The 27,370-nt window shown below is 40.7% G+C and overlaps 1 protein-coding gene across 1 annotated transcript in view; it reads left to right on the top strand.

Annotated features, from left to right (window-relative positions):
• GADL1 (glutamate decarboxylase like 1) overlaps nt 1–27,370 on the top strand; it is a 503,402-nt gene that overhangs the window by 208,253 nt on the left and 267,779 nt on the right. The window contains exons 4-5 of the mRNA XM_077268963.1: nt 5,879–5,969; nt 6,717–6,823. Coding sequence (XP_077125078.1) covers nt 5,879–5,969; nt 6,717–6,823 — 198 coding nt within the window. The remainder of the gene's footprint in view (nt 1–5,878; nt 5,970–6,716; nt 6,824–27,370) is intronic.

Here is a 27,370-nt window from a genome sequence, read left to right as displayed (position 1 = left end):
GAATACTTTCCGTACCCACTGTAAATGTTAATTGCTGACAATAAACACTTGTCCACTTTGGATAACCTTTTTATTTTAGAAGTGTCTCCAGATGATCAACCATAATTTCTCTGGCTACCAAGCAGTAACAGTATAATTACTCTACAAAGCTACCATAGGTCAAGGTTATTACAGTGGGGAAAATAAGTATTTGATACACTGACGATTTTGCAAGTTTTCCCACCTACAAAGAATGGAGAGGTGTGTAATTTTAATTATAGGTACACTTCAACTGTGAGAGACAGAATCTAAAAATGAAAATCACATTGTATGATTTTTACGTAATTAAATTGCATTTCCTTGCATTAAATAATTCTGGCACTCACAGACCTGATATTTTTTCTTGAATCAGCCCTCCTACTCTGCACTCACTACCTGTATTAATTGAACCTGTTTGAACTTGTTTTCCTGTAAAAAAAAAAGACACCTGTCGACAGACTCATATATTCACACTCCAACCTCTCCACCATAGCGAAGACCAAAAAGCTGTCTACGGACACCAGGGACAAAATTGTAGACCTGCACAAGCCTAGGATGGGCTACAAGACAATAGACAAGCAGCTTGGTGAGACGGCAACAACTGTTGGCACAATTATTAGAAAATGGAAGAAACACAAGATGACTGTCAATCTTAGTCAGCCTGGGGCACCATGCAAGATTTCGCCTCGTGGAGTAAGGATGATTATTAGGAAGGTCAGGAATCTGCCCAGAAATACATGGGAGGACCTGGTCAATGACCTGAAGAAAGGTGGGATCACAGTCTCAAACATTAGCATTTAGTAACACACTACGCCGTCATGGATTAAAATCCTGCAGGGCTAGCAAGGTCTCCCTGCTCACCCCAACACATGTCCAGACGAGTTCGAAGTTTGCCAGTGGCCATCTGCATGATCCAAAAGAGGCATGGGAGAAAGTTATGTGGTCAGATGAAACTGAAATAGAACTTTTTTGATATCAACTACACTCGTCATGTTTGGAGGAAGGAGGATGAGAACAATCCCAAGAACACTGTTCCAGTCATGAAGCATGGTGAGGGAACCACCATTCCTTGGGGGTGCTGTTCTGCAAAGGGGACAGGAAGACTGTACTGTAATGAAGGGAGGATGGATGGGGTCAGGTATTGCAAGATTTTGTCCAACAACCTCATTCCCTCTGTAAGAGAATTGAAGATGGGTAGTTGCTTGTTCTTCCAGCATGACAATAATCCAAAACAGACAGCCAAGGCAACAAAAGAAGCATTTCAATATCATGGAGTGGTCTAGCTGGTCTCCAGACCTGTACCCAATAGAAAATCTTTGGACAGAGATGAAACTCTATGTTGCCCAGCAACAGCCCCAAAACCTGAAAGATCTGGAGAAGATCTGTATGGAGGAGTGAGTCAAAACCCCTGCGGCAGTGTGTGTGGAAATTTGGTCAATAACTACAGGAAATGTTTGACCTCTGTATTTGCAAATGAAGGCTTCTGTGCCAAATATTAACTTTTGTTTTTCTATTGTATCAAATACATATCTCATGCAATAAAAAGCTAATTAATTATTTAAAAATAATAGAATGTAATTTTCCAGTTTTTATTTTTAGATTCTATATCTCACAGTTGAAGTGTACCTACAATAAAAATTTTCTTCCTGAGGCTGCGCGTGCGCAGATGAAGTGCTCTGCTTCCCAGATGGAGATCTCGGGGGCCATTTTCCTGAAGCCGAGGTCGCAGATTTAGATCTCGGCTTCAGGAAAATGGCCGCCGCGATCTCCATCTGCGCACACGCGGCCTCCCGTGGCCATTTTCCTGAAGCCACGAGAAGCAGAGCACTCCATCTGCGCACGCGCAGCCTCAGGAAGATGGCCGCCGCCACTGATAAAGCCATAATTCAACTTGCTCTGCTGCTTACCTTGGAAACCGGGCTGCTGCGTCACCTGACCTGTGGAAGGGACCCCACTCACGCCATACCGCTCACTGCGCCTCATCATCCCCGCACCTCTGCCACCACCTCCGCACCTCTGCCGCCATCACACCACTGCTTGTAAGCCTGCATTCCAACTATAAGACGCATGCCCCATTTTCTTCACATTTTTTTGGGGGAAAAAGTGCATCTTATAGTGCAAAAAATACGGTAGTTATGTGGAATGGAAGTATTCACTAAAACAAGAGAAACAGGAGAGCCAACAGGTTGTCTTTAAAGGGAATCTGTCACAAGGTTTTTGTTACCTAATGTGAGAGGAGCATAATATAGAAACAGAGACCTTGATTTCCACATTGTGTCACTTACTGGGCTGCTTAGTTTAGTTTTGATATAATATCTGTTTAATCTGCAGGAGATCATCACTAGAGGACAATTAAACCTGCTGCTGGGTAGTCAAGCATATTCATGAGCTCTGTATAACCCCGCCCACACTATTGATTGGAAATTTCCTATGTACACAGTGCATGGGCAGAAAACTGCCAATTGGTGCTGTGGGTGGAGTTATATAGAGCTCAACATTCAGAAAACTGCAGGATCTGCAGCACAGATAACATAGATTTTATCAAAATGACAACAAGCAGCCCTGTAAGTGATACATAACTGGAATCAGGGTCTCTTTCCCCCACATAATGCTGCTCTAAGATGGGGTAGGAAAAACCTGGTGACAAATTCCCTTTAAGACTCTGTGGCACACTCATGCCATTGCTTACAATTATAGAGATGTGTTTATACTGAACCATAAGTTTTATAGTTAGCAAATCCCATGAGCTAAGTACTTGTTGAGCATATTTGATTTAATAATAAATCATTATTGTACATTGTTTGATGAACCTAAAAATTGAGAAAAGAAAAGATGAGGCACACACCAGTGATCAAATGTGTTTATATTTGTATTTTATGCTTCGACTTCACTCACTTGTATGTGATAAATTCATCGGAACCCGATAATTTGGGTATTTTGACAATGCGGACAAGTTTTATTTGTTTGTTTCAGGGCTTTATCACATTTTCTTCCAAATAATGACGATGAATTGACAAACAATCTTCTTTATTTAATTCTGTTTACTCATTTATTCCTCTGCTAATGGGAAAAACTGACCCTGTGCTAGATGGCCAGAGTGACAGATGGAAGCTTATCTGGGACACACGAATTTAAAGTGACAAGGTTAATTGAAAACATGGCAGACTGTATTTATATTTCAATGCATTAAATCTTGAAATGGCTTTTATAAAACAATGTAGTGAAGGCTGCACATTCATCTCTTTTATTTGGTTTTCACTTTTATATTTTCATATCAGTACAAGATGAAATGTATTTAGAGCATTCTCATACACTGTAAGGTAATGGGTCGCATCCACAACTCTGTCTCTCTACTTTTACAAAAAAATAATGATTTCTTTGATAAATAGGTGTAGAGAATTTGGCTATTGACTGATATTTTTAGTGTCCTTTTTTAATTTATCTACAAAGAGAAGTTAAACACAGTCTCAGACTGGCCCACGGAGGAATTGGCAAATTCCCCGGTGGGCCCTTGAGCAAAACAGTAATCCACTCCCTTCAATATAAGCACTAGTTAGCTCCAAACATTTGGATCACTTTGTACAAAGGCAGCATTTCATATTTCGTTCCTCAAACTACTCAGTTTATTATCATATAGAAGCATAGTTAAGAAGGTGAAAGAGGATAATGTAATATTTGCATGCAGTTAAACTGTGGCTCCTCAGAGTTAATGATACTGGTGGGACCTTTCCAATCCAGTCCATCACTGTAGGCACATTACCAGAAACATATTGCAAGCCACATATAGTCCTTCTGAGGTGTAGTCTATCAGACAGATCCTAAATACAGTCATGCCAGTAAAACCAAACAGATGAGAGTGCAGTTGTCTGAAAAGCAAGCTTTGCTAGATCCACATATCTTTTCCTTCTTTCCTCCTAACATCTGTAGTCAGGGGAAGTCAGCAGGCACCAATACTCATAGATTAATTGACTAAGCTCTGCTTCAGACACAACAGTGTCAATGTAGCATGCTGTTAGTACCCTGAAAAATAATTGCTTTTTTTAATAAAGTTTTTTGTAACTGTCGATCAGTACAATGAGAGGTGATGCCCTAGTCCATGCCCTCATCATCTCCCGCCTTGACTACTGCAACCTCCTGCTCTGTGACATCCTCTCTAAAACTATTGCCCCCTCCAATCTATTCTAAACTCTGTGGCCCGACTAATCAACCTGTCCCTCCACTATTCCCCAGCCTCTCCCCTCTGTCAATCCCTGCACTGGCTCCCCCATTACCCAAAGGCTCCAGTTCAAAACCCTAACCATGACATACAAGGCCATCCACAACCTGTCTCCACCATACATCTGTGACCTCGTCTCCCGGTACTTACCTGCACGCAACCTCCGATCCTCACAAGATCTCCTTCTCTACTCCTCTCTTATCTCCTCTTCCCACACTCGCATACAAGATTTCTCCCACGCATCCCTCCTACTCTGCAACTCTTTACCACAATATATCAGACTCTCGCCTACCATCGAAACCTTCAAAATGAACCTGAAGACCCACCTCTTCCGACAAGCCTACAACCTGCAGCAACCACCGCTGCACAACCAGCTCTACCCTCACCTACTGTATCCTCACCTAACCCTTGTAGATTGTGAGCCCTCACGGGCAGAATCCTCTCTTCTCCTGTACCATTGTGACTTGTGTTATACTGTACTTGTTTTTATTATGTACACCCCTCCACACATGTAATGTGTCATGGAATAAATGGTGCTATAATAATAAATAATAGTAATAATGATGCAATGGTATCTATCCTTGGTTACAGCACAGTTGAAAAATAAAGTTTTATGTTGCATACTTTTTACGACATTATTCTCCTTCTTGTTGAAACTGTGTGCTCTTGTTAGTATTCATGCTTTATATCACATGGATTCCTAAAGTGGCATCCATAGAATTATCTGGGTCCATTCTGTACTTGTAGCAGAATGCAGACACTCACAGAAGCACCGTACGTACTATACTTCATTACTATGGCTGTGTTCCCAAGCTCCAGAACTTAATATTTAAAACAGTGGCTCTGAATTCGTGCTTGGAATACTTTTAAACATACTGTATCTTATTTAAGGTGTTTTCCAAGATTTGGAAAAAAAGTAGAGCACCGAACATCCATGTAACCACTGAAGTCCATCACTAACCTCAGAGGCCTTGTTTCATATTTACATATATAACTGCTCAGGCCAATTTTATATGCAAATTGCCTCTTCAAAGAGAAAGAGGACTTGAACTCTATAGCGCCAACTGTTGGAAGAAGCGATCCTACAAGTCACAATCAACCCTTTAACAATTCTTGCAATACGACTTAGAATAAAAGCCAAATCAGAATCTCAATTCGCACACACGGTGTTTTGGGCTATTGTCCCTCGACAGTGCAAAGTATGAGATCTGATTTGGCTCAGGCCAATAATTTATGCATAAAAAAATACAATAGTGGGAAACACCAGAGCAATAACAATGGATGGGATTTAATTGGAGGGTCATTTTTATATTGTCGTATTCTCGCATAAGTAAAAAAAAAATTCTGGATAATCTCTTTAACGACACACAGATTTCTAAAATAATGGACAGAACTGATACTACGCTGATGATACAATTGCTAGCCTAAATGATATACTGTGAAAGCTAACTACACTTCATAAACCTTGACAAGTAGTATATAACATTATTATTTACTACCTAGTTGCTGTAAGCCGTTACTGATGTGCAAGCCTTAACTTATAACATGCACAGCAATCTGTCTAGCATGCTTTTCTTGTATTACAATACGTCTATATAACCTTAGCAATTTGCTTGGTAGCTCACACATTTGTCTTGTTTTAAGGTCATCCAAGATTCTTCAATCAGTTGTATGGGGGAATGGATCATTACTCTTTAGCAGCACGTTTTATTACTGAAGCTTTGAACCCAAGTGTGTACGTAGCATTATTTTTAATAGCAATTAAATTGATGCACTAATCCATAGAGGGAGTGTTCATGTTCCATATATTAAATATAATTAATGCATGGACGTTTATGAATTTTTCTTGACCAATAAGTAATTAATTTTTGGACGACAAGTCAGAAAGCTACGGTAGGTGATGAGGTATAATCGACGGCATAAGTGATCGTTTTTATTTAATTGAAGCAGTAGTTTAGTGGCATAAGATCAGAAGAAAAATTGTGGATTTTTTTTAACGTGTCAGTGATACTCTTCATTAAAGACTGTGTTTGGTGCTTAACCACAGCCTAAGTCTTAGCTGCAGTACCAAATACTGCTCACATAATTATTATTTTTATTTCTATAACATATTCTGCAGCACTTTACAAAAATGTAACTTTTTTTTTAGAAAATAGTAAATCCCAATTTTTTATTTTCAAACTTTATATATTTATTTAAGCTATGGCATGACTTGGTAGAAATTGAATCTATGACTCAAGTGTGATTGGAGACTTTTTGTATTTATTAAAAGATTGGAAAAAAATTGAATACAGACAATAGTTTTTTCACTGTTCTTCTTAGAAAACATATCAAATAAATTAAAGGTAAGAAAAATATTATTTTAGCTAAACATTTAAAAGAGTAAAAAAAAAAAATCTAGTGTGAAAAAATTAATGCTTTGGAAAAAGTAAACATGGACTTTTTTTGCATTATAAACTTGTTTTTATCTCTTTTCATTTAGGTATACTTATGAAGTATCACCTGTATTTATACTAACTGAGGAGGCTGTCCTGTTGAAGATGATGGAATTTCTAGGTTGGAAGGAAGGAGATGGCATATTTAGTCCAGGTATGTCTAATGGGGGCAGTTCTGCTACTAGGGCGTGTGGGCCAACAACAATGTTTTCCCTTTCCTGAATATTTAGAAACTTTGCCAGAGGTGAAAGAAATCCTATTTATGGCTCCGGTATGTCGGCCACATTGTTTTTAGTCTCCGGTCTCATCTTTTTTGGAGGTCCAATTGAACTCTGTTATTGCAGATTTTATTATTTTCGATGAACACTAGCACTGCACGCACATATCCTTTTCACATCAAAAAAAGGATATTTTGGATGGACCCAGTGGATCCTATTATAAACTATGAATTTCATCTATAGCTATTGCACAATGTATCTGCTGGAACATTATGCCTTTCAATATAAAGAGTGTAAGCTACAACGCAAGTGTGATCAGAGAATTGTTTCTTATTTCTTGTAAACTGAGGAATGTCTTTCCTGTTATGGTCACACTAGTAGGATGGTATGTTAAAATTCACTCTTTTCAAAACCCATAGACTGTTTTTGTAGCCTTTATTGGACCTGAAGTATAGCAAAGCATAACTAAGTATGAAAGGCATATAATTATTTATTCCAATAACCTTTCATGGCGTCCAGTATGGAGAGTTTCTTAAAAAAATGCTATTTTATCAGTAGCATAATAAAAAATGCACAGTGCAAGATATAATATAACTTAAATGTTTCTAGAGTATCCACGCTCTTATTCACAGCAAACGACCAAGAACAAATATATGTCTGATTAACTTACATCAATAAAGTCATTCATTATGATCAGTAGAACAAACCAAAATAAGACATTTATAATGGCAGAACAAAGTTATCAAAAAACGCTATGTATATAACACAAGTCAGTAATAATATGTGATTTCCCATTTCAAATTAAACCCATAAGAACAATTGTACTAACACAGAAAATCTAAAAAAGCTACACGATTCATAATAACAGTTCTTACATCACCTCCACGTACATGTTTATAAATAAGTTAAATGCCGTAAGCACAAAAGTTATTAGTTCTCAGATATCATTTATGTCCATACATTTTTTTTTACAGCACCAGAGATATTATGCTAAAGAATATTACAAATATCTTTAAATTGATTGAGAATCCTAACTTCTAAAAGTTGGCCTGTACAGCCGACATACAAGAGCTTATAATCGGTACACTCAATAATCTCTAAAGCATTAATGAGGTTATTCTGGACTATTTCTTTTTTTATGGGCTTAAGAATTTACAGATAGGCAGTTGCTATCCCCCTGCTTGTTATGCCTGGCAGAGATCTCTGCCGCCTCAGAGTGGTCACGGACTGCTCCTGCCATTGAATCTGTGGCCTCTGGTAATGTCACATTACATGGCAGATTATTCTTTTCCACTCTGCTTTGTTGATGGGGTGATGTCATGCTGATTGACATCTTGCTCCCCCCTGCATAACTGCAAGTAGCCAGCTGTCAATCAGCATGACGTTGACAGTTATTCCCCATTGACAGAGATGCCCTGAAGAGGAACTATTCCTCTGTTGATGTAAAGCAACAAAATCTCTATCAGGAGTGGACTGTGATCACTCTGAGCCAGGGCCGGGCAGACCAGATAGGCAATTAGCAACTAACTGCCTGTCACTTCTAAGCCCCTTGAGAAAAAAATAAAATTGTCCCTGATAACCACTTTAAAAGAATTACAGTTCCTTGAAAAATTATTCATACCCCGTGAACTTTCCCACAATTTTTCACATTACACCCATAAATTTAAATGTATTTTATTGGGATTTTATGTGACATACCAAAACAAAATAGCAAGTATTTGTGAAGTGTATAGGAAATGATACATGGTTTTCAAATTATTTTAAAAATGTAAATCAGAAAATTGTGACTTGCATTTGTATTCAGCCCCCATGAGTCAGTATTTTGCTGCAAATCTTTTGCAGTACATCTCTACCAGCTTTGAACATCTAGAAGCTGAAATGTTTGTCCATTCTTCTTTGTAAAGTAGCTCTAACTCAGAGAGGTTGGATGTAGAGTGTTATGGTTCTCAATGGCAAGAGAACATAGCCCAGCAAACATCAGTACTAGCTCTTGGAAGGATGGAAACTAAACTGACCATGAACTAAACCTGCCGCACAACTAACAGTAGCCGGGTAGCGTTGCCTACGTTTTTTATCCCTAGACGCCCAGCGCCGGCCGGAGGACTAACTAATCCTGGCAGAGGAAAATATAGTCCTGGCTCACCTCTAGAGAAGTTTCCCCGATAGGCAGACAGAGGCCCCCACATATATTGGCGGTGATTTTAGATGAAATGACAAACGTAGTATGAAAATAGGTTTAGCAAAATTGAGGTCCGCTTACTAGATAGCAGGAAGACAGAAAGGGCACTTTCATGGTCAGCTGAAAACCCTATCAAAATACCATCCTGAAATTACTTTAAGACTCTAGTATTAACTCATAACATCAGAGTGGCAATTTCAGATCACAAGAGCTTTCCAGACACAGAAACGAAACTACAGCAGTGAACTGGAACAAAATGCAAAAACAAACGAGGACTAAAGTCCAACTTAGCTGGGAGTTGTCTAGCAGCAGGAACATGCACAGAAAGGCTTCTGATTACAATGTTGACCGGCATGGAAGTGACAGAGGAGCAAGGTTAAATAGCGACTCCCACATCCTGATGGAAACAGGTGAACAGAGGGGATGATGCACACCAGTTCAATTCCACCAGTGGCCACCGGGGGAGCCCAAAATCCAATTTCACAACAGTACCCCCCCCTCAAGGAGGGGGCACCGAACCCTCACCAGAACCACCAGGGCGATCAGGATGAGCCCTATGAAAGGCACGGACCAGATCGGAGGCATGAACATCAGAGGCAGTCACCCAAGAATTATCCTCCTGACCGTATCCCTTCCATTTGACCAGATACTGGAGTTTCCGTCTGGAAACACGGGAGTCCAAGATTTTCTCCACAACGTACTCCAACTCGCCCTCAACCAACACCGGAGCAGGAGGCTCAACGGAAGGCACAACCGGTACCTCATACCTGCGCAACAATGACCGATGAAAAACATTATGAATAGAAAAAGATGCAGGAAGGTCCAAACGGAAGGACACAGGGTTAAGAATCTCCAATATCTTGTACGGGCCGATGAACCGAGGCTTAAACTTAGGAGAAGAAACCCTCATAGGGACAAAACGAGAAGACAACCACACCAAGTCCCCAACACAAAGCCAAGGACCAACCCGACGCCGGCGGTTGGCAAAAAGCTGAGTCTTCTCCTGGGACAACTTCAAATTGTCCACCACCTGCCCCCAAATCCGATGCAACCTCTCCACCACAGCATCCACTCCAGGACAATCCGAAGATTCCACCTGACCAGAAGAAAATCGAGGATGAAACCCCGAATTACAGAAAAAAGGAGACACCAAGGTGGCAGAGCTGGCCCAATTATTGAGGGCAAACTCCGCCAAAGGCAAAAAAGCAACCCAATCATCCTGATCTGCAGACACAAAACACCTCAAATATGTCTCCAAGGTCTGATTCGTCCGCTCGGTCTGGCCATTAGTCTGAGGATGGAAAGCAGACGAGAAAGACAAATCTATGCCCATCCTAGCACAGAATGCTCGCCAAAATCTAGACACGAATTGGGTTCCTCTGTCAGAAACGATATTCTCCGGAATACCATGCAAACGGACCACATTCTGAAAAAACAGAGGAACCAACTCGGAAGAAGAAGGCAACTTAGGCAGGGGAACCAAATGGACCATCTTAGAGAAACGGTCACACACCACCCAGATGACAGACATCTTCTGAGAAACAGGAAGATCCGAAATAAAATCCATCGAGATGTGCGTCCAGGGCCTCTTCGGGATAGGCAAGGGCAACAACAATCCACTAGCCCGTGAACAACAAGGCTTGGCCCGAGCACAAACGTCACAAGACTGCACAAAGCCTCGCACATCTCGAGACAGGGAAGGCCACCAGAAGGACCTTGCCACCAAATCCCTGGTACCAAAGATTCCAGGATGACCTGTCAACGCAGAAGAATGAACCTCAGAAATGACTTTACTGGTCCAATCATCAGGAACAAACAGTCTACCAGGTGGGCAACGATCAGGTCTATCCGCCTGAAACTCCTGCAAGGCCCGCCGCAGGTCTGTAGAAACGGCAGACAATATCACTCCATCCTTAAGGATACCTGTAGGTTCAGAGTTACCAGGGGAGTCAGGCTCAAAACTCCTAGAAAGGGCATCCGCCTTAACATTCTTAGAACCCGGCAGGTAGGACACCACAAAATCAAACCGAGAGAAAAACAACGACCAGCGCGCCTGTCTAGGATTCAGGCGTCTGGCGGACTCAAGATAAATTAGATTTTTGTGGTCAGTCAATACCACCACCTGATGTCTAGCCCCCTCAAGCCAATGACGCCACTCCTCAAAAGCCCACTTCATGGCCAAAAGCTCCCGATTCCCAACATCATAATTCCGCTCGGCGGGCGAAAATTTACGCGAGAAAAAGGCACAAGGTCTCATCACGGAACAATCGGAACTTCTCTGCGACAAAACTGCCCCAGCTCCGATTTCAGAAGCGTCGACCTCAACCTGAAAAGGAAGAGCAACATCAGGCTGACGCAACACAGGGGCGGAAGAAAAGCGGCGCTTAAGCTCCCGAAAGGCCTCCACAGCAGCAGGGGACCAATCAGCAACATCAGCACCCTTCTTAGTCAAATCAGTCAATGGTTTAACAACATCAGAAAAACCAGAAATAAATCGACGATAAAAGTTAGCAAAGCCCAAAAATTTCTGAAGACTCTTAAGAGAAGAGGGTTGCGTCCAATCACAAATAGCCTGAACCTTGACAGGATCCATCTCGATGGAAGAGGGGGAAAAAATATATCCCAAAAAGGAAATCTTTTGAACCCCAAAAACGCACTTAGAACCCTTCACACACAAGGAATTAGACCGCAAAACCTGAAAAACCCTCCTGACCTGCTGGACATGAGAGTCCCAGTCATCCGAAAAAATCAAAATATCATCCAGATACACAATCATAAATTTATCCAAATAATCACGGAAAATGTCATGCATAAAGGACTGAAAGACTGAAGGGGCATTTGAAAGACCAAAAGGCATCACCAAATACTCAAAGTGGCCCTCGGACGTATTAAATGCGGTCTTCCACTCATCCCCCTGCTTAATTCGCACCAAATTATACGCCCCACGGAGATCTATCTTAGAGAACCACTTGGCCCCCTTTATGCGAGCAAACAAATCAGTCAGCAGTGGCAACGGATATTGATATTTAACCGTGATTTTATTCAAAAGCCGATAATCAATACACGGTCTCAAAGAGCCATCTTTCTTAGCCACAAAGAAAAAACCGGCTCCTAAGGGAGATGACGAAGGACGAATATGTCCCTTTTCCAAGGACTCCTTTATATATTCTCGCATAGCAGCATGTTCAGGCACAGACAGATTAAATAAACGACCCTTAGGGTATTTACTACCCGGAATCAAATCTATGGCACAATCGCACTCCCGGTGCGGAGGTAATGAACCAAGCTTAGGTTTTTCAAAAACGTCACGATATTCAGTCAAGAATTCAGGAATCTCAGAGGGAATAGATGATGAAATGGAAACCACAGGTACGTCCCCATGCTTCCCCTTACATCCCCAGCTTAACACAGACATAGCTTTCCAGTCAAGGACTGGGTTATGAGATTGCAGCCATGGCAATCCAAGCACCAACACATCATGTAGGTTATACAGCACAAGAAAGCGAATAATCTCCTGATGATCCGGATTAATCCGCATAGTTACTTGTGTCCAGTATTGTGGTTTATTACTAGCCAATGGGGTGGAGTCAATCCCCTTCAGGGGTATAGGAGTTTCAAGAGGCTCCAAATCATACCCACAGCGTTTGGCAAAGGACCAATCCATAAGACTCAAAGCGGCGCCAGAGTCGACATAGGCATCCGCGGTAATAGATGATAAAGAACAAATCAGGGTCACAGATAGAATAAACTTAGACTGTAAAGTGCCAATTGAAACAGACTTATCAAGCTTCTTAGTACGCTTAGAGCATGCTGATATAACATGAGTTGAATCACCGCAATAGAAGCACAACCCATTTTTTCGTCTTAAATTCTGCCGTTCACTTCTGGACAGAATTCTATCACATTGCATATTCTCTGGCGTCTTCTCAGTAGACACCGCCAAATGGTGCACAGGTTTGCGCTCCCGCAGACGCCTATCGATCTGGATAGCCATTGTCATGGACTCATTCAGACCCGCAGGCACAGGGAACCCCACCATAACATCCTTAATGGCATCAGAGAGACCCTCTCTGAAATTCGCCGCCAGGGCGCACTCATTCCACTGAGTAAGCACAGCCCATTTACGGAATTTCTGGCAGTATATTTCAGCTTCGTCTTGCCCCTGAGATAGGGACATCAAGGCCTTTTCCGCCTGAAGCTCTAACTGAGGTTCCTCATAAAGCAACCCCAAGGCCAGAAAAAACGCATCCACATTGAGCAACGTAGGATCCCCTGGAGCCAATGCAAAAGCCCAATCCTGAGGGTCGCCCCGGAGCAAGGAAATCACAATCCTGACCTGCTGAGCAGGATCTCCAGCAGAGCGAGATTTCAGGGACAAAAACAACTTGCAATTATTTTTGAAATTTTGAAAGCAAGATCTATTCCCCGAGAAAAATTCAGGCAAAGGAATTCTAGGTTCAGATATAGGAACATGAACAACAAAATCTTGTAAATTTTGAACTTTCGTGGTGAGATTATTCAAACCTGCAGCTAAACTCTGAATATCCATTTTAAACAGGTGATCACAGAGCCATTCCAGGATTAGAAGGAGAGAGAGAGAGAGAAAGGCTGCAATATAGGCAGACTTGCAAGAGATTCAATTACAAGCACACTCAGAACTGAAGGGAAGGGGAAAAAAAAAAAAAAAAATCTTCAGCAGACTTCTCTTTTCTCTCCTTTCTCTGTCAATTAATTTAACCCTTTTTTGGCCGGTCAAACTGTTATGGTTCTCAATGGCAAGAGAACATAGCCCAGCAAACATCAGTACTAGCTCTTGGAAGGATGGAAACTAAACTGACCATGAACTAAACCTGCCGCACAACTAACAGTAGCCGGGTAGCGTTGCCTACGTTTTTTATCCCTAGATGCCCAGCGCCGGCCGGAGGACTAACTAATCCTGGCAGAGGAAAATATAGTCCTGGCTCACCTCTAGAGAAGTTTCCCCGATAGGCAGACAGAGGCCCCCACATATATTGGCGGTGATTTTAGATGAAATGACAAACGTAGTATGAAAATAGGTTTAGCAAAATTGAGGTCCGCTTACTAGATAGCAGGAAGACAGAAAGGGCACTTTCATGGTCAGCTGAAAACCCTATCAAAATACCATCCTGAAATTACTTTAAGACTCTAGTATTAACTCATAACATCAGAGTGGCAATTTCAGATCACAAGAGCTTTCCAGACACAGAAACGAAACTACAGCAGTGAACTGGAACAAAATGCAAAAACAAACGAGGACTAAAGTCCAACTTAGCTGGGAGTTGTCTAGCAGCAGGAACATGCACAGAAAGGCTTCTGATTACAATGTTGACCGGCATGGAAGTGACAGAGGAGCAAGGTTAAATAGCGACTCCCACATCCTGATGGAAACAGGTGAACAGAGGGGATGATGCACACCAGTTCAATTCCACCAGTGGCCACCGGGGGAGCCCAAAATCCAATTTCACAACAGTAGAGCATCTGTGAATAGCAATTTTCATGTCTTGCCACAGATTCTCAATGGGATTTAGGTCTGTGACTGGGCCTTTCAAACACATGAGTATGCTTTGATCTAAATCATCGATTGAAGCACTGGCAATATGTGGCGAAAAGTGAACCTACACACCAGTCTCAAGTTATGTGCAGCCTCTAACAGGGTTTCCTCCAGGATTGCCCTGCATTTAGCTCAATCCATCTCTCCATCAATTCTGACCAGCTTCCCTGTCCATGCTGAGGAAAAACATCCCCACTGCATGATGCTGACACCACCATGTTTGACTTTGAGTATGGTGTCTTCAGGGTGATGTGCAATGTTAGTTTTCTGCCTTAAATAACATTTTGAATTTAGCCCAAAAAGTTCTTATTTGGTCTCATGTGAGCAGAGCACCTTTTTCAACATGTTAACTGCATGTAATAATTATAGGGGATAACTCAGGAGACTCTTTGCGTAGAACAAGACAACTACAGGACACAGTTTTATAAGTGGTAAAGTCTATATTATCACACGTAGATTCAAACAGGTGCAGAGAGAAACTCAAGTCCACAACACTTGGTGTAAATATTAAACCAGCTTAAACAGTCTATAGGGAACTTCAGAGGAAAATGCAATCACACAGAAAGTCTATGAAGCACAGTTATTCTTGAGGATTCTTGACATGAATAAGTCCTTGTTTTAGTCCAAACATAGATATGCTTATAAGGCAGTTCAAGCAATGTCTTATCTCAACCAGGAAGGCCTGGGTGATAATCTCAGGTTTAAGCAGAGTAGCAACAGCTTACATGTCCAGCAAATGCAGATGGGAGTAAACACGAGCAGCAGATGAAGGAGGATTACTGGAAATCAGAGCAGAGTAGCAGGATAACCACACAGGTTCACAGGAGCAGGTATATAGCCAGGGAGTCATCAGAGTCAGGAGTTGGATGCAAGGCAGAATACTCTAGCACAGACTGAAGGCTGGGGTGGAGTTTTATAGCAGGAAGACACTGTGCACATGAGACCAAAGATGCCATCTTAGAAAAGGGCAGTAATGCACAAAAGGTAATAAAAATGTTCAGAGTCCTGGCATTATTCCCTCCTTAGAAGCGGCCTCAGGACGATCCTGGACCTGGTTTCTCAGGGTATCTCTGATGAAAACGAGAAATCTTCTGTTGGGCATTGATGTTCTCCACAGGTTCCCAAGAGCCTTCCTCAGGGGGATATCCCTGCCATCTTATCAGATATTCCTGTAATAATTATAGGGGATAACTCAGGAGACTCTTTGCATGGAACAAGACAACAACAGGACACTGTTTTATAAGTGGTAAAGTTTATATTATCACACGGTGATTCAAACAGGTGCAGAGAGAAACTCAAGTCCACAACACTTGGTGTAAATATTAAACGCAGCTTAGCAGTCTATAGGAAACTTCAGAGGAAAATGCAATCATGCAGAAAGTCTATGAAGCACAGTTATTCTTGAGGATACTTGACACGAATAAGTCCTTGCTTTAGTCCAAACATAGATACATATGCTTATAAGGCAGTTCAAGCAATGTCTTATCTAAACCAGGAAGGCCTGGGTGATAATCTCAGGTTTAAGCAGAGCAGCAACAAATTTCATGTCCAGCAAATGCAGAAGGGAGTAAACACGAATAGCAGATGAAGGAGGTTTAGTGGAAACTGGTGTATGCAGCAGGAACTGAGAGCAGAGTAGCAGGATAACAACACAGGTTCACAGGAGCAGGTATATAGCCAGGGAGTCATCAGAGTCAGGAGCTGGATGCAAGGCAGAATGCTCTAGCACAGACTTAAGGCTGGGGTGGAGTTTTATAGCAGGAAGAGACAGTGCACATGAGACCAAAGACGCCATCTTAGAAAAAGGCAGTAATGCACAAAAGGTAATAAAAATGTTCAGAGTCCTGACTGTTGTGAACTCTAATTTTGGGCTCCCTCTAGTGGTCACAAGCGGTACTGTGTAGTGTTGTCTTTCTGCAGGTTGGCTTCATCACCTGGTTCGTTATCCTTGGTTGGTTTTCTATTTAGCTCACCTGGATACTCAGTTCCTTGCCTGCTATCAATGTATTCAGTGCTCTTCAGATTCCTGGTGACTACCTTGCTCCCAGTCTCTCCAAGACAAGCTAAGTTTTTGTTTGTTCAGTTTCTGATTATCAGCGTTCATCATGTTTTTTGTCCAGCTTGTTAAAATGTGATTTCTTACTTGCTGGTTGCTCTAGGGGACTGGTTTCTCCCCTCACACCGTTAGTTGGTGTGGGGGTTCTTGAAATCTCAGTGTGGATATTTTGTAAGGGTTTTTTACTTACCGCATAGACCCCTTTTCTATTTTCTGCTATCTAGAATTAGTGGGCCTCTTTTGCTGAATCTGCTTTCACCCCTGTGTATGTGCCTTCCTCTTACCTCACCGTTATTATATGTTGGGGGCTTCTATATCTTTGGGGATTATTTCTCTGGAGGCAAGAGAGGCTGGCTCGAGACGTCTAGGATTTTAGACACGTTCACCGGCTGCCTCTAGTGTGGTTGGATAGGTTCAGTTTTGCGGTCAGTCCAGTTTTCCACCTCCCTAGAGCTTGTCCTATGTTTAGTCACCTTGCTGGAGTATTTGTGACCCTCAACCACTAAGGATCATAACACCTGACACTGCATCTATTACATAACTTTTTGCAACCTGAAAATGGAATTTCTTATGGCTTACTTTGAAACACGGCTTTCTTCTTGCCACTCTTCTATAAAGGACAAATTTGTGCAGTATACAACTAATAGTTGTCCTGCGGACTGAGTCTTCCACCTGAGCTGTAGATCTTTGCAGCTACTCAAGACTGACCATGGGCTTCTTAGCGGCTTCTCTAATTAGTGCTCTTTTTGCTTGAGATGTCAGTTTGGTGAGCAGCCATTCTTAGTAGGTTTGCAGTTGTGCTATACTCCTTTCATGTTTTTAATGATGGATTAAACAATGCTCTGTGAGATGTTCAGACCTTTGTTTTTTTTTTATAACCTAACCCTGCTTTGCTCTTCTCCACAACATTACCCCCTGACCTGTCTGGTGTGTTCCTTAGTTTTCATGAAGCTGTTTGATCCCTAATGTTCTCAAGCAAACCTCTGAGGCCTTCTCAGAACAGCTGTAGTTATACTATGATCAAATTACACACAGGTGGACTCAATCTACTAATTATGTGACTTCAGGTGCAAATTGGTTACTCATAATTGTATTTGGGGCTTTCAGACTACAGGGTGCTGAATACAAAGACATAAAAATTTCAGATTTATATTTTTAAAATAATTTTAAACTGTGTATCATTTATTTTACACTTCACAAATTCAAATCACAAACTTTGTGTTGGTATATCACTTAAAATCCCCCCAAAAATATGTTTTAGTTTGTGCGCGTAATGTGAAAAAATGGGGAAAAATAAACAGGGTATGAATACTTTTTCAAGGCACTGTAGAAAGGCATAATACAACTTGAAATTAACAATTTCTGGCACTTTTTATTATATTATTATATTTCACAGGTATTGTTATCAGTACCCATTTAAGAAAGACCTTTGTTATACAACCAAGTCTTTTTCTTTAAATTTGGAATATACTGACTAGGTAATAACTTGTTGCCAATAGTAGTGGCATTTTTAGACAAAATTCTTCACCCATTGCTCAAAATTGATTTAAACTTCAAATTCTCAATTAGAGATGGAAAGTAATTGAGAACCATGCTTTTTATTTTATTAAACTGCACAGTATAAGTCAGACAGTATTGGTTTGTGTTTATCATTCCTTAAGATTATTGAATAGGAATTGTGAACAGTAAGATGCTCATGTTCCTTTCTTTCGACTGTATGAGTAGCCAGTTTTAGAAGTCCTTTGGAAATACTCCAATCGTTAGTCTTTCTTGCATTTCTTTGTGATTCTCTCTCAAAGGATAGATCAGATTTACAAGTAAACATGTAGAATTGTATTTCCTGGCAATTGTTATACTATATATAGATGCATCAACTGCTTTTATGATTACCCCTTTTCAGATGAAAGTCTAAAACTGATATTTCGACAGATGTGTACTAAAAGTGAGATTAAGATTGTGGACTTTTTAATTATTTCAGGCACAATAAGTACATATCCATTCAAAATATCAATAATTACAGAAAAAGAATGGTATTGATCAAAAATTGTGAATTATGGGGACGAGTACATTGTTAAAGAGAACATGCCACCTCCAGAAACACTATTACCTGAATATCCACTGGTAACCTGTTCTGAATAGAATTTATAGCATGCATTGCTAACTTACCGAGCCGTGGTTAAAGGGAGAAAATGAAGTTAAATTCTCCCTGCAGCCACCTGCCTTCAATCATTGGGCAGTGCAGGTAGCTGCCATAGTCTCTGATCACTGTACCGTGAGTGCAATTTGATCATTACATTTTGTATTCACTCTCCTGCACCTTGAATGACAGCTTGCTCTGTTCATACACATGCAAAGATACAGTCTGCAGAGCAGGCTGTCAATCAAAATAACTGCAGCCACTCTCTGCACCTTCTCAATGAATGAAAGCAAGTGGGTACAGGTATAATATATTTTAATTTTCTCCCTGAGGCATCTGTTCCATTGAGCCGGAAGGGCATGGAATAAACACTATTTACCTGCAGATTTCCACTATATAGCATTTTAGGAGGAAACATATTTCCTTTAAATTCACAATACATGGGGAATATTTGGACCCTTCTTTTACACCTCGAGTTTGAATGCAAAGAGAGACAAAGAAAGTGTAGTGGGCACCACAAATGTAATAATAAACAAATAAATAATAATAAATAAATAAAATGGTGCCACAAAAGGCTGTGCAAAGTTGAGAATAGTGAGAAACAAAAGAAAAATCGTCAAACCAAATGAGAGTGCACACCCAAGTGATATGTAAAAGATTAAACATGGTTTTATTGAGTATCAAAAATAACTCTAAGGCTGCCGTCACACTAGCAGTATGTGGTCAGTATTTTACATCAGTATTTGTAAGCCAAAACCAGAAGTGGAACAATTAGAGGAAAAGTATAATAGAAACATATGCACCACTTCTGCATTTATCACCCACTCCTGGTTTTGGCTTACAAATACTGATGTAAAATACTGACCAAATACTGCTAGTGTGATGGCAGCCTAACAAACAGATGACAAGAATAAAAACAATTAAAAGAAATTATGTAAATAATAGCCTGAGAAGAGATGTAATAATCTACCATCAAACCCAAAATATCAGGCATACTTGAATGTAATAAATGATGCCCAGGTAATGATACACTCATATATGCAGGTAAAATTAAAAAAGTTGAAAACTAAATAAAAAGATAAATAAATTCATAGATAAGAGATATAAATGAATCAGCAAGACATATAAGTGCTATAATTGTAATTGAAACAAATATATAGAAAGGCAATCAAGGGAAAAAAAATATATAACCTCTCGGTGGTGCATCGATATAAGAATGCTGGCAAATGAGAGACCAAGGGAACATGCAGATATGCAAGAAGATGCCTGGTAGCAGAGACCTGAAGCAATCAATTATGGCTACCTAAGGTAGGTTTGTTAGGTGTCTTCCTCATACTCCTGACAAAGATGCATAAGGTAGGTACACGCGATGCTTTAAAGTCTCTTCTACCAGGCATCTTCTTGCATATTTGCATGTTCTCTTGATCTCATTTGCCGGTATTCCTATGTATTGATGCTCCTCCTGCAGGCTACATTTTATTTATTCTTGATTGCTTTTTAATATATTTGTTTCAATTATTATTATTGCACTTACATGTCTTGCTGATTTATTTATATATTATCTCTTTATCTATTAATCTTTTAATTCATTTATCTATTTATTTACTTTTAATCTTTGCTTATTTTACCTGCCTATATAAGTGTATCATTACCCATGACATAATTTATTATATTTATGAATGCCTGGTAGTTTGTGGATCATTTTGGATTATTATACATATATTTTCTTTTTATTGTTATCTGTTTGCCTGTCTGCATGATTTTTATACTCAGTAAGACCATGTTTAATATTTTACATATCATTTGCGTGTGTACTCTCATTGCTGTGCAGTTTTTTTATTGTTCTTTGAGCTGGTATGTAGTGAATCTGATTATTTCCATTTAGTCATGTTTAACCCTTCCCTATTTTCCATGCCTTCTTTAAATTTCTTGATGTTTATTCCCATGTCAATCTTGATGGTATCCAGCCAGTGGGACTTTGTCTCCTGTTTCCGTTTATGACTGACCATTCTAAGCAGAATCTCCCTTTCTAGTGAATTAGCCCTCATCACATATCCAAAATAGGTCTGTTCCTATTTGGTGATCTTGCCTTCCAGGGACAGCTCTGAGTTTAGATGATCCTAACTGTCCTTTGGTTTCAAAGAATTTTTCTCCTTACACAATCACACAACACAAAGGCATGAATTTTTCCTCTTTCTACTTTCATAAATGTCTATAACTCACATCCATATGTCACAATTGGGAACACAATTGTGGTAACCAATCTTTGTTTGATGGTGATTTAGACATGCTTTAATAATAATAATAATAATAATAATAATAATAATAATGTCATGATCCAGTCTGGGGTTTGTTTTCTGATTATTCTCTCCCCGGGATGGTCATGAGGGGGTTAATCTTCCTTTCCTCATTTTGGAATCTCTCTGGCTATTTCAGTCCGCTGTTACCTGCAAGCAGTGTTAGTTATAGTTCCTGTCTCTGCCTTGAGCAGCTGACCCGATATACCCTGATTTGTCCTCTATCCATTTCCTGTGCTCCTCTGTGACTTCACTCATTGTAGTACTTGCTTTCCATGTTATGACCCCTTGGTTTTTAACTCGGTTTGTCCTCTGACCTGTTTGACTCTCTTGCGTCTCTGGCTTTTCTGCTCTTGATCAGCTCTGACTTCTTTGGCTTGTTTCTGACCACATGTATTTGCTGTGACCTCTGGTACTTCGTTCCCTCTCTGTTGCTGACCCATTTTTTTCTGACTACTCTTTCGCCATCTAGTGGCTTCTGCCTGCTGCTCTGTGATTTCACTGTGATTGTACCTGTTTTCCTTCACCTCCACCCCTGGTGGAGACTGTGTGCTACTGCGCTGCAGCAGGCATTACAATAATAATAATCTTTTATTTATATAGCGCCAACGTATTCCGCAGCACTTTAAAGTTTGCACACATTTTCATTGCTGTCCCCGATGGGGCTCACAATCTAAATTCCCTATCAGTGTGTCTTTGGAATGTGGGAGGAAACTGGAGTACCCAGAGGAAACCCACGCAAACACGGGGAGAACATAAAAACTCCTTGCAGATGCTGTCCTTGGTGGGATTTGAACCCAAGACCCCATCGCTGCAAGGCAGTGTTAACCACTGAGCCACCATGCCGCCGTGCTTTCACTTTTATATTTGGTCCATGCTTACCTTGGATGCACATCCCCGTACTATTTGATGCTTGATCTTTGCTGTCATATTGCAACTGTGATTAATAAGGCACCCAAGGAAAAACAAAGCCATTGACCATTTCTATTTTTTCATTCTTGACCTGTATATGGATTTCTTCATTGATGGTAGTCTTGATTTTGATATTCTTCATATTTAGGTAAACTGTCATCTTCTCTCTTTTTTTCAGTCTTCAAGATCAGCTTTTTCATGTCCTTCTCACTTTCTGCTATGGGGGTTATATCATCTGCATATTTTAGATTGCTGATGGTCCTATTTTTGCACCAACACTCACATCATTGATGTCCAGCTTTCTCATGATTACTTCAGCATAGAGGTTAAAAAATAAAAGTGGAGAGAGGATGCTTCCTTGTCTTTTGCCCTATATCTCTATATCTGGTTTGCATTACAGCTTCTTATCCATAATAGAGTGACCTGATTAACCTAATCAGATGCGCTGGCACTCAGCTCACCTTACCCAGTGCTGTCCAAGGTTTCTCATACTCAACAAGGTCAAAAGCCTAGGTATTATAAATGAGGAAGCCAAGGATCAATCTAAAAAAGATTCTCTTTGAGTCAAATTTCCTGAAATTCATTTTCTTGTGTTGCAATTTACTGCAACTTTATTTGTTATAAATTGAATTTTTGGAGGAAATTCAAATTTCAAACAACCCTTGCATCTCTACTTGGTATAATCAATGAAACACAGGTAGAGCTACTACTGGTTCTCCTGCTTTTCTATGATGCATCTATAGTTTGCGATATGATCACAGATCTCTCTAGCCTTATGGAATACAACTCAGTAAGTTCTTTTTCAAGGATGTTCCCCAAGCTTTTCTGAATGATTCTTATAAGCACCTTGCGAGCATGAGGAATCAAGGAAAATGGTTTATTGTTGGCACAATCCTTGACATTGTTTTTCTTTGGTTGTGGGATGCAAACTGATGTTTTCCAACTGATCTTCTCTTTTGGCCATGTGCAGGTCCTCTAGATCTTCAAACAGTGCTGTCAGTGCAGCGCTTTGAACTGGTTTGAGAACATCCACAGGAATGCCATCAATGCCAGGTGCTTTGTTGCATGGCAACTGCCACAGCACCAATCCACTTCACTGTTCAATATGTTTGGTTCTGGTTCATCTTGGACCTTATGCTCCTCAATGCTGTCACTAGCATATAGTTCCATGGAGTTTCATTGTGAATGTTTTATGAGGTAGGTCACCAGGTCTTTCCCCAACCCATAGCACTTAGTCAAACAACTGCCACAGTTGGGATGCCATGTATTACCATTCTTCTGACACCTTTAAAACATTTTTAATTATTTATGCTTTGCTTATGTAGCACTATCATATTACGCAGCGCTTCACATACATTATCATCACTGTCCCCAATGGAGCTCACAATCTAAATTCCCTATCGGTATGTCTTTGGCGTGTGGGAGGAAACTGGAAAACCTGCCAACAATTGGAGAACATACAAACTCCTTGCAGGTGTTCTCCTTGGTGGGATTTGAACCCAGGAGCCTAACGCTGCAGTGCTAACAACTGAGCCACCATGCTGCCCATATAGATTAGCTACTATTAGGCATAAATTATTATTCATTAAAAGGTATGTAACTTGGTTTAACTGTGGCAACAATCCTTGCAGTGGACAGTGCTGCGGTCTAAGGTTCAAATCCCACCAAGGACAATATCTGCAATTTTCTATTTTCTCCCCTTGAGGGCTTCCCTCCATACTACAAAGGGAATTTAGATTGTGAGCCCCATTGGAGACAGCCGTGATAATGTATGTAAATTCTGTGGAATATGGTAGCACTATAAATGCAATGCATAAAAATTAATAGTATCAAAAAAGCACATAGCAGAACACACTGGCGCTCGCAGGCTATATGACAGCTGAATCTACTTGTAGTTTGACAGGCTCTGTGTGCAGTCCTGCCTGAACACTATGCGTATGCTGTGTAAATTTACATCAAATAACTACCACGCTACAATCCTGCTTCAAATCCTAAACAATGCCTATTGAGTAAGGAACTGCCACTTCCTTCTGGGCTCCATGAATGCGACTTCCATCCCGGCGTCAGATGCTAATGCAGTCCTAGTGGAGCGGGCCATGTGCAGTGGGAGCATCCTTCTGTTGGCGTGCCTCGCTGTGCACTTGCGAAAAAGATGTGATATTCCAGTGTGCTCCAGCTGGAAGTGCTGCCATGGAGTAGCAAGGTTAGAGGGGGATGTGGTAGTGGTGGCATCACCAGCCCTATGTGATGGGCTCTCAGATAGGCCAAAAAAACAATGCATTTCGAAGGACACAGTCCTTTTCATCAGGGTCATAGGGAGCATGCCAGGATCTCACATCTTTTTTGCTAGCGCACAGGGAAGCACATCAGCAGGAGGATGCTCCCACTGCACACTGCCCACTACACTAGGACTGCACTAGCATCTGATGCCGGGATGGAAGTCGCATTCATCTAGCCCAGTGAGTGCCACTATCACAGTGGTGTTATTAGGAAGTGACAGTTCCTTAATCAATAGGCATTGTTTATGGTTTGCAGCAGGACTACAGTGCGGTGGTTATTTGATGTTAATAATAATATCAACAGTAATTCAATTAAAGTTTTATAAATTATTCAGTGTACAGATTGTAAACTCTCATAAGTCAACAGTGCAGGCCAACCTGTAAAAGGTAGCATTCTCAAACACCTTGATGATATATATAATTTTCAAAAATTTTAAAATATCTCTGTTATTGCTAAACATTTTACATCAAGATCGAATTAATAGTTTGTGTGCTTAAGGCATTGAATTAGTTAAAAAAAAAAACACATGTGTGGAGCTTATATAAGAAGCGCTCTTTTGAATTCTGAGGATTTTCAAATTTTCTATCTCAAATGGAATCTGTCAGAAGGATCAATTCTCCTGTACCGTTTATATGGGCATGTATGTCAAACAAAGTTATACCTTGACATTAAGGATACAATGTCTTACAATTCCAGAGTAATTTTTCTTAAAGGGTTAGATCAGTACCTAAAATGCACTTTCTAAATATCTACCTTTACACTCTAACCACTTTTATAATTTGCTTTATTATACAATGCCCAAAACTTCTCCCTATCTAATCATTCAACCCCTTCATGACCGGAGGTATTTTCGGTTTTGCGTTTTCTGTTTTTGCTCCCCTTCTTCCTAGAGCCATAACTTTTTTATCCGTCAATATGGCCATGTGAGGGCTTGTTTTTTGCAAGACTAGTTGTACTTTTGAAAGACACCTTTGGTTTTAACCTATTGTGTACTGGAAAATGGGAGAAAATTCCAAGTGCCGTGAAATTGCAAAAAAGTGCAATCCCACAGTGTTTTTTTGTTTTGCTTTTTTACTAGGTTCACTAAATGCTAAAACTGACCTGCCATTATGATTCTCCAGGCCATTACGAGTTCATAGACACCAAACATGTCTAGGTTCTTTTTTATCTAAGTGGTGAAAAACATTTTAAATCTTTGTTAAAAAAATGCACCATTTTCCGATACCCGTAGCGTCTCTATTTTTTGTAATCGCAGGTTGGGAGAGGGCTTATTTTTTGTGCGACGAGTTGACATTTTTAATGATACTATTTTGGTGCAGATTCTATCTTTTGATCGCCTGTTAATCCATTTTAATGCAATGTTTCAGCGACCAAAAACCTTATTCAGGCGTTTTGACTTTGTTTCTTGCTACGCCGTTAAGCGATAAGGTTAATCTTATTTTTATTGATAGATCGGGCAATTCTGAACACGACTATATCAAATATGTGTATGTTTGAATTTTTTTATTGTTTTATATTGAATGGGGTAAAAAGGGGGTGATTTGAACTTTTATATTTTTTTTATTTTTTTTTTTTATATTTTTAAAAACATTTTTTTTTCACTTTGGCATGCTTCAATAGTCTCCATGGGAGACTAGAAGCTGCCAAAACTCGATCAGCTCTGCTACATACATGTGATGATCAGATCTCCTGCATGTAGTAGAATACCTCACTTGCTATGAGCACCGACCACCGGGCAGGAGACCTCTGGTTGTCATGCCAACCCATCGGTGACCCGCAATCACTGATGCGTGGATTTCCTGTGCAATTGCCGGAAATGTTTGTTAAATGCCGCTGTCAGCGTTTCACAATGGCATTTAACAGGTTAAATGCTATTCCAGCCGCAGCTGTTCTAGGCACATGTCAGCTGTTCAAAACAGCTGACATGTGTCGGGAATGACGTGGACTCCCTGCCGGAGCCCACATCAAAGGGAGGGTGTGCGACATTGGCGTACTATTTCGCCCAATGTTGGAAAGGGGTTAATGTGTTTTTTTTACTTTACTTCCTGTGATGTTTCGTTTAGGAGGAGTCTCAAATAGGATGCTGCAGGACTCACTGTTCACAGCATCCACCACCTGTCTTGGAGAAGGATGCCATCAGGGGGCAGCACTGCAGTTACTTACTACAACGCACCCTCTGAAGATGTTCTGGTGTGCTGGACCCATGGTGATAGAATCTGTGAATGCAGTGCCCACATCTCTGCCACCACATCTTCTAACAGAGATAGAAGCTACAAGTCACACCAGAGATGCCCCACAACCTCTAGCACTGCCCTCAAATGAATCGTCATCAGGGAGCAGTGATAAAAGCTATGTGAGTGACATCAGCACCGCCCCTGATGATAATTCATTTCAGGGTGGTAATAGAAGCTCTGGGGCAGTGCAGGTGTCACTCATATCTTCTGTCTCCACCCTTTCACAACATCTTGTTTCACAATTAGAGACAGCGGGAGCAGAGATAGAAGCTGAGTGCAGGCACTACACTCACATCTCAAAAGGCGTCTATCACCATGGACCCACAACACACTCGGAGGATGCTGATGCAACACACTGTAATAAGTAACTGCAGTACTGCCCACTGATGATGTCTTGTTCCAGGAAAAATTATAAGGTATTGTATAATAAAGTTTATTAAATAAGTGATTCGGGTGTTAAGATAGATATTTAGAAAGGACATTGTAGGTACTGGACAAACCCTTTAATATGTAAATGAGCTGTTAAAATCTATGGGCCGAACACAGATTTCCCTGAGAGTCTACCTCCAAAGATTATTTTAAACTAGCTATTGAACCCGTTCTACGCCCGGGTGGCGAGCATTTATATTGGAATATGGTCTCCATCCTGGTATGTGCTGCTCCCATCCTGTCATATGCTGCTCCATCCTGCGCCCCCATTCTGTCATGTGCTGCTCCACCGTGTCATGTGCTGCTCCATCCTGTGCCCCCATCCTGTCATGTGCTGCTCCACCGTGTCATGTGCTGCTCCATCCTGCATCCCCATCCTGTCATGTG

The sequence above is a fragment of the Ranitomeya variabilis genome, chromosome 6 (assembly GCF_051348905.1).
Source record: "Ranitomeya variabilis isolate aRanVar5 chromosome 6, aRanVar5.hap1, whole genome shotgun sequence".
Classification (NCBI taxonomy): domain Eukaryota; kingdom Metazoa; phylum Chordata; class Amphibia; order Anura; family Dendrobatidae; genus Ranitomeya; species Ranitomeya variabilis.
Note: the sequence above shows the minus strand (reverse complement) of the source record. Positions and strands in the feature narration are given on the sequence as shown.